The sequence below is a fragment of the Phalacrocorax aristotelis genome, chromosome W (genome assembly GCF_949628215.1).
Source record: "Phalacrocorax aristotelis chromosome W, bGulAri2.1, whole genome shotgun sequence".
NCBI classification, from domain to species: domain Eukaryota; kingdom Metazoa; phylum Chordata; class Aves; order Suliformes; family Phalacrocoracidae; genus Phalacrocorax; species Phalacrocorax aristotelis.
Window position 1 is genome coordinate 7,034,797 of NC_134310.1, and position 8,770 is coordinate 7,043,566.

General features: G+C 55.4%; 1 protein-coding gene across 1 annotated transcript; it reads left to right on the forward strand.

Moving 5' to 3' along the window:
- The first annotated feature begins 578 nt into the window (after positions 1 to 578).
- Positions 579 to 2,751, forward strand: LOC142049714 (la-related protein 6-like). Its single transcript, XM_075077647.1, is given in 4 exon segments — positions 579 to 745; positions 1,032 to 1,242; positions 1,766 to 2,675; positions 2,678 to 2,751. Coding segments are annotated over 4 exon segments (1,362 nt in total).
- The last annotated feature ends 6,019 nt before the right edge of the window (positions 2,752 to 8,770 follow it).

Sequence of the window (8,770 nt, forward strand, 5' to 3'; positions counted from 1 at the left end):
AAGACACAGAAACTGAGGCACAGATCAAGATGCCTCATGGCAGCAGTTCACCACCCTGCTGGGCACCACCGGGCACCACTGGGTACCGGTACCAGTGCCAGTGGCTCTGCCCCTCCCCTGCCCACCTGGCCTGGCTTAGCAATCATGGCTGCTCCCGGGGCTGAGCTGGGGCTGTTTAACCAGCAGACAGGTTTCACCTGGAGCCTGCTGGGTCTCAGAGGGGGCAGGCCCATAACTGCCTGCTGCAGCTCATTCTGAGTGGCTGCCTTTATAAGCCAGCAGCTTGGGTGCTCTAAGGGTTTTACCTCTCTTCATTTCACTTTGTCTTTTAGGAGCCTTAGTTTGGAGGAGGGGAGGTTTGGGGCCTGCTGCTTGCAGGTCTCTAGGAGGTAAAGCCAGCTCTTTCTGCCTTTCTCAGCACTGCTAAGCAGGTAAGGGCACAGCAACAAGCTGCGTCTGCTCCCCCATCCCTGGGCTGGGGGCTGCAGCCCAGAGCAGGGCTCTGCCCTGGGGCTGGCTGCAGTTGGGAAGCCTCCTAGCACTGTGCTTCTCCTTTGTAATATCCCAGGTGAAGGGCAATGTCATCAGGTAGTTCTGGGGTGGCCTCAGGGCTCGCTTCCCAGCCCAGCTGCAGCACCCCTCAGCTGGAACAAAGGAGTTCCTTCCCGGCGCGGCATCTCCTTCCACCGCAGAGCCGCTCGCTCGCCCTGCTCAGCCAGGAGGACTTCTTAAGAAGCTTCAACGGGTACGTGGCCGCTGGGATGAGTGGGGGGGCTGAGCCCTGCTCTTGCCTTGTGTTTGTCCCCAGGGGAATGTGTCCCTTGTCTGGGATGGATTGGGGTTCACGGTCTGGCACTGGTGCTCCCAGCATCGGGAGGCACGCGGGGTGCAGGCTGGCGTTGCTCCCCTGTAGCTGATGGCCCTGGGTCTCTGCGGTGTCTCTGCCATCTGCACTGTTGTAGCTGAGACCAGGCAGTGCTGTGCGTCCCAAAGGCCACCAGCTCACACCCCTGTCTCTGCTGCTCTGCCAGGAGCTTCTCTGATGTAAGTGATGTTTGGGGGGCTGATCTGTTGGACTGCAGCTCCTCCACCCCCGACCCGCAGCTGGTCCGCAGGATTGTGTCCCAGGTGGAGTTCTACCTTTCTGATGAGAACCTGTCCAAGGATGCTTTCCTTCTGAAACATGTCCAAAAGAAGAAGATGGGCTTTGTCAGCATCAAACTGCTGACATCCTTCAAGAAGGTAGGCAGTCCATGGCACCTGCCGTCTGCGGTGGGAAAGGGCCTTTGGGTGGAGGGTGTCTGGGTGTGCTCTGTCTGTCTCTGGAGGGGTGTGTGGGGAGGTCCAGGCTCCCCTCAGGCTGTCTGTGTCCCAGGGAAGTGCTGGTGGTGCAGAGCTGGGCTCTGCTCCCTGCCCTCGATGTGCTGCAGCAGTTCTGCAACCAGGGAGGGTGGCTGGGGAAGCAGTGAACAGTCCTCAGTGCTGGATTTGCCTCTTCTGCCCGTTGTCCCCCCGCGCTGCTTTGGGAGAGACCATCCCTTAACCAAAGAAGCGCAGTGAAGTGCTGGTGGTGTGAGGTACTGGGAAGCAGCAGCTTGTTGCTGCAATCCAGGGGCACTGGAGACCACCTGCTGCAGACCCGCATCTGCTCATGTGAAAGGGGGATGGTGCCTTGCCGTGACTTCAGCGTGCCTGGATGATGGATTGAGGGTGGTCCCTGCCTGGGGACACTCATGGGGACACAGTGGCTCCCTTTCTCCCACAGATGAAATACCTGACGCGTGACTGGCGGCTCACACTCTACGCCCTGCAGTTCTCGGAGCTGCTGGAAGTGAACAAGGAGGGCACCAAAGTGAGGCGGCGGGTCCCCCTGCCCGAGTGCCTGCGGAGCTTCTCCCCCAGCAAACTGCTGCTGGCCTGGGAGCTGCTGCCGCCGATCCAGAATAACTTCATGGGGACCATCGTGAGTATGTTCAGCCCCTATGGTGCCATTGTATCCATCCGCATCCTGCGGCCGGGCCGCAAGCTGCCCTCGGATGTGCGGAAATACACGTCGCTCTTCCCCGAGCTGCTGAGAAAGCGCTGTGCCCTGGTGGAGTACGATAGGCTGGGGAGCGCCCGCAGGGCCTTTGAGCACCTCGGCCGCCGAAGCCACCGGTGCGGTGAGAGCATCAGGGTGGTCTGGCTCTGCTGGAAGGTCTCCAAGAAGGAACCTCAGAACAAGAGGGAGGTGGCGAAGAAGCTGGTTCACCAGTGCGATTGGAAGGTGCAGGCGGCGGCCACGATCTTCCCCTATGGCATTGGGGGCTCCCTGCTCTACCGCTCTCCGGAGTCAGGCAATGCTCCAGTGTCACCGTCCCTGCTCCTGAACACGGAACCCTCGGCACCCACCTGCCCATGCAGCACCTTCCAGCCCAGGGACTTCAGCAACACCTTTACAAGATCGCTCCTTACCAGGAAAGTCTTCCCCCCACTCGGGATGGGCTTGGGCACCGGTGGCTGCCACGGCTTCCGCTCCAGGAGGGAGTGGCCCCATGGCTGCGGCTGGGGGAGCGGGGTGGATACGTGGGCACCCAGGGGCAGCAGGCCTGCTCTGCATGCCACACCTCCTCCCAGAAATTCCCTGGCAGGAAATCGGGTGCCTGAGCCCCTTGGCCTGCGGGGTGGGGTGCTTCGCCTCCCAATGGCCCTGATGGCACCAAGGGCTTCAGCAGCAGCACGGGGAGAGGAAAGCTCACCCTCCGGCACTGAGGCTCATTTACCTTTGCGTTTGGGGATTTTTCTTTCTTTTCGTTTCCACTTCACTCGATCAGAATAACTCTGTGTGGGCCCTGAGAGCTGCGGGCAGTGGTGGTGCAGCTGGTGCAGGGGACGGTAGTTATCGGTTGATGACAATGCTCGGAGCAGGTCAGCATGTAAGACGAGATGCTGAGCAGCGGTGACCCCGGGAGCTGCACCATACCATGCTGGTGTCACCGAGAGCGCGCCTGTGCAGGCTCCAGAGGGGCTCCCAGCACCCCAGTGGCATCACGGCAATGCCCGAAGGAAGGGGCTTATCCCCTACGACCACCGGTGCTGGGGCTGCTCTGACGGGACCTCACCCTGCACCTTCTGCAAGCCCTACACCCAAAGCTGAGGTGGCTCCCCGAAGTCGTCGTTGGCTGCACTGGCCCACGTTGTGGCTCTCGGATGGGAAATAGGCAATAAAGAGGGATGAATCTTCCAGGCACTTTCCGGCTGCTGCAGTGATTTTTTTTGTTATTCCCAAACCCTCTCACCCCCAAACCTCCCCCAATCCTATTTGGTGTTGCAGCTGCCCACGGTGGAGGCAGAGAAGGGGAGGGGTTTCCCTGGCTGGCCTGCAGCTCCCTCCCTCCCCATTCTGGGGGTGATTTGGGTTATTTTGGTGGGTGAGGGAGGCAAAGCCAGTCTCTGGAGCCGATTGAGGTGGGCCTGAGGAAGGGTGTGATTGCCTTGATTGGCTTTGAGGGCCTTTGCAGCGAGCCCTGTCCCTGCTGGAGGGGACGCTGGTCGTGCTCAAGACGGAGGCCTTGCAGGCCTTGTTGGGGCGTGTCTGTGCCCTCCCCAGCCCCCGAGCTGTGTCCCTGTCCCAGGGGCCCCGTGCTGCTTTCTGCGTGGGGCTGTGTCCGTGAGTCCTGCAAGGAGCTGTCTGTCGTGGCTCCCCCACCAAAGGGCTGCTTTGCCCGGGGAAGCCTGTGTCCGTGCTGTCCCCCCTGCCATTGCCTGCCCTGTGGGCAGTGAGTCGGTCCTGGCTGTGTCTTGGTGCCCTTTGGGGCTCGCTGGCTGTGATTTGGGGCTCAGCAGGGCTTATGTACCCCTTGGGTGCCCTTTCCCGGTGGCCCCTGTGCTCCCTCCCCCTCCCACGCAGGCACACAGCCATTTGCAGGAACAGCTTTTCATGGAAACAGAAACCAACACAACAGATACCAGCAAACCTACGACATCCCCTTCTGCCCCAACCAACCCCGAAAGCACACCACCCCTACTCAACCACCACCCACTCCCCCCATCTCCTCCACATCCCTGCCATACCCCCACTGCCACCCACCAACACCGCCCTGCCACTCCCCCAATACCTCGTCTCCCCTCCCTCCCACCTGATCGGGTGGAAGGTGTCCCTGCTCATGGCAGGGGGGGTTGGACTAGGTGGCCTCTAAAAGTCCTTTCCAAGCCAAACTATTCTATGATTCTATGAAACAGCGTTTATCTGCCTGTTCTGTTTGCCAGCGGCTCGATCCAGCCCGCTGCTAGAGAGAATGCCACCGTATGTGCCGCTTTTCACTGCCTCCCTCTGACCAAACTGTCCTAGGACCTCAGCTATGGACTTGTTCTGCCAAATCAGTGTAAAAAGCTTGGGGGCTTGTGTTGTGCTTGGGTGGCTTTGGGGTTTTGTTTGGGGTTTTTGGTGTTTTTGTTTTTTTTTTTTGGTGCCACTGTGCAAGTTAAGTAGTGCTGTGGTTTGTCTTACGTCTGAGTAATTCTGAATATAAAAACACAACGTGCAAAGGAATTTGGAATTGTCTCCTGGAAGCACAGACACTTCTGGTTCTTGCTGGAGTGAAGAAGGAGCAGAAGAACTTGTTTCTTCAGCTCCCAACCAGAGAGTAAATGCAAAAGTCGGCTCCCGGGATGGAGAGCCTGCGCTCCGGCACCCACTCCAGCTCTGCTTCTCTGTTTCTTCTTTTTTTGGTGTCACGTTGGGCAAACTTCCGAACCCCTTTCATTCTGTCTTGAGGAGTGCTTTTCAAAAGGAGTTTCTCATTTTGCCCCTCCACTTGACTAGATGCTATAAAGTGTCAACCCTCAAAATGCTGCCCTTGAATGTTAACCTCCTGTATGACATGAGAAACGCAAAAGTCTGCATGACTGTGTTGCAAATAATGTCTACGTGTTTGCTTGTGCCTCTGTAAATCCCAAGCCACGCTCTAAATTGAGGTATAGACCAGTGCAGAAGACGGGTGGCACGGCAGAGAGGGGGTCCAATGGTAAACCACGCACTACGTCGGAGCAATCGGTTGCTGCTCAAAGTCAACATCATCAGCAATTCATAGGTGAGGAGGCTGCTCTCATGTGTTAGATACCTCACATCTAGGCTTATAACTTTAAGAGGAAGGAAGGTCTTGCCCAGCAAGCTCCAGCTGTTCTGCATTTGTTTGCTTGGCTAATAAGTCTACAGTATTGTATATGATATAGATACTATATAGGATATATTGAAATAAGCTCTTGTAACATCACACTTGCTAAGTTTATTTACTGACTCCCACACCCACAGGAAGACTTTTCCCTTGTGCCCTCAGGCCTGTTGGTTCCCTCTAAGTATGTTTAAAATTAAAATCCATCAGGTTTTGTCCCAGTTGGATGGAAGGCGTGGAGGTCCTGAAGAGCCTTGCTAAGGCAGGCAGCCGGAGGGAGAAGAGCGAGTCTCTGCATTGCAAAGGCTGTAATATGTATCCGATGCAGATGACCCATAAGGATCTTCTCCCTAGGAGACAGGCTCTCTGGCTTTGCTGGTCGTGGATCTATGTGTCTCCGTCCTCTCCAGCAGAGGTACCAATCTGTGCTGGTTTTGGCTGAGAAGGGGTTAATTCTCCTCATTGTGGGGGGGCGGCTGCCTTTCCAGCTTTCTGAGCTCTGCCTCGTGGCGGGGGACTGGGAGGGGCAGGGCCATGGTGGGGGTGGCTGACCCCAACTGGCCAACGGCACGTTCATGCCATACCATGTGACACCAGGAGCAGTATATGAAGGGGGAGCAGTTGGCGGCTCAGGAGCGGCGTGGCGTTGGGTCGGTGGGCAGTGAGCAGCTGCGGCACGTGCGGTTCGTTTGAGCGGTTCGTTCCCCCTCTCCCCTCCCTTCCCCCCTACCCCGGGGTTTTGCACCTCTCGTTGTTCTCCTTTACATTGCATTTCTGTTGTTGTTTCTTTGAATTTTCATTATTAAACTGCTCTTATCCCAACCCACGAGCGTTACACTTCTGATTCTCTCCCCCATCTACCGGTGGGGGAGTGAGCGAGCGACTGGGTGGGGCTGAGCTGCCGGCTAAACCACAACAGTCTTTTTGGCGCCCAATGTGGGGCTCAAGGGTTGGAGATAATAACAGCTGCTGGTCACAGCACCATGTTGTTCTTTTTGCAGTTGATGTTAAAGATCGGTGTGGGTTTGTTTAGTCTGCTGTGTTCTGCTGTGACTAGTAACATTTTTCCTATGAGATTTCTTACACAAACATTCATTTTCAGCTTTATCGGGTATTTGGGTGTTTTTTGCTGAAACGGTTACTGTACTTGGGATACCACCTTGTTGAGGCACTTAGCAACTATACCCCTCCTCCTCGGAGAGACTTTATATGGAGGAAATACAGAGCCGCACCTTTGCAACTTTGTGCTATGATGTCTGTGCCTTTGTTACAACAACCTTTTTGTATCTTGACCATCCTTGGGTGGTTAAGGTGCACTTATTGTTAGTTTTTGGGCATGTTGTTTTGGTTTGGACTAAGCAACTGAAGAATATCACCCAGAAATCTGCCCCAAGGCTTGATAGTTACGAGTGGCAGGGCATGTGGGATAGCATGGGCAAATACCTAGGGCAGTGGGCACCCCCAGTGTTTTGGAGTTTCACCCCCGAGCAAGTGCAGAATCCTAAACAACTAGTAGAATATTTGGAGAAAGTACGTTGTTACGCTGGGAACTCCAGAGAGACACAGCTAACTGCAAGGTGCTGGGGCCTGGCCCATGCATACCGAGCCCTGCCCAACAGTAGTCAGTGCCCCCAGGGGGAAGAGAATGTCTCTGGGTTGAAATGCAAAGTGACTGGCACTGTAGTCACTCCAGCCCTGAGGACAGGCACTGCAGCCACTCAAACCCCCACGACAAGTACCGGAGCTGGCTCAGAGAATCAACCCGTACCAGTATCAGTTGCCCCCATACACAAGATGAAATATTGGAGGCGGACATCAACTCGTTTAAAACGGGATGATGAAGAACCAGGGCCGTCACGGGGAGAGGAGGAAGAAGTCATAAATGAAATAGAGACCACCCGATCCCTGTCCTTCAGCCAGTTGCGAGATATGCAAAAAGATTATAGCCATCGTTGAGGTGAGCACATTGTCACCTGGCTGCTCCGATGCTGGCATAATGGGGCCAGTAGCCTGGAACTAGAGGCAAAAGAAGCCAGACAACTGGGATCCCTTTCTGGGGAAGGGGGCGTTGACAAAGCAACTGGGAAAAAACCACAAGCCCTCAGCCTCTGGAGGCGACTCCTGCCTGGAGTGAAGGAAAGGTATCCCTTTAAAGAAGATGTTACATATCGCCCAGGAAAATGGACAACTGTGGAGAAAGGCATCCAGTATCTAAGGGAATTAGCTGTGTTTGAGGTGATTTATGGTGACCTGGACGATCAACGGTCCTCCAAAGATCCAGATGAAGCCGAGTGCACACGACCCACGTGGCGCAAGTTTGTACGGAGCGCACCATCTTCGCATGCAAAGTCATTGGCAGTGATGTCCTGGAAAGGTGACGAGACACCAACGGTGGCGGAGGTGATCGATAGGCTCCGGGATTATGAAACAAATCTCTCTTCCTCGCTCGTCTCTGCTGTGGAGAAACTATCCCAAGAGGTCCAGCAACTCAAAGAAGATCTGTCCTACTCCCCACCTCGACAGGGTAGTGTCTCAGCTGTTAGGAATAAGCGTCCTTTGGCTCAAAGGAGGGGATACACACCACGGGCCACCCTATGGTTCTACCTGCGTGACCACGGAGAGGACATGATGAGGTGGGATGGCAAGCTTACCTCGGCCCTACAGGCACGAGTGCGTGAACTGCAAGGAAGAACAGGCACTCAGGGAGGCTCTTCCAGGAAAGCTGCTGCTCCAGTTTCCATTGAGCAAGTCCCCAGACAGAGGAGTAGAAGCGCTGGTTTTACTACTAAGCGTAATAGAGGGACTCCTGATTCACATTTGCAGGAGGTGAGTTGTGACTGCCACGATCAGGACCAGAGGGGCCCTGCCTCCAGCCGGGTGGAGGAAAGGGATAACTGGGCTTACTGGACTGTGTATGTGCGATGGCCTGGCACGTCCGACCCACAGGAGCATAAAGCTTTAGTGGACACCGGCACACAGTGCACCTTAAAGCCATCAAACTAGAAAGGGGCAGAACCCATCAGCATTGCTGGAGTGACAGGGAGATCCCAAGAGCTAACTGTATTGGAGGCCAAAGTGAGCCTAACTGGTAATGAGTGGCAGAAGCACCCCATTGTGACTGGCCCCGAGGCTCTGTGCATCCTTGGCATAGACCATCTCAGGAGAGGGTATGTCAAGGACCCAAAAGGGTACAGGTGGGCTTTTGGTGTAGCTGCCTTGGAGACGAAGGAAACTAAACAGCTGTCTACCTTGCCTGGCCTCTCAAAGGACCCTTCTGTTGTGGGGTTGCTGAAGGTTAAAGAACAACAGGTGCCAATCACCACCACAGCAGTGCACCGGTGGCAATATCGCACCAACAGAGACTGTCTCATCCCCACAAAGACTGTCTCATCCCCATCCATGAACTCATTCACCAACTGAGGAGCCAAGGAGTCATCAGTAAGACCCACTCACCCTTTAACAGTCCCATGTGGCCAGTGCGGAAGTCTAATGGAGAGTGGAGGTTAACAGTAGACTATCGTGGCCTGAATGAAGTCACTCCAGCGTTGAGTGCTGCTGTGCCAGACATGCTAGAACTTCAATACAAACTGGAGTCCAAGGCGGCCAAGTGGTATGCC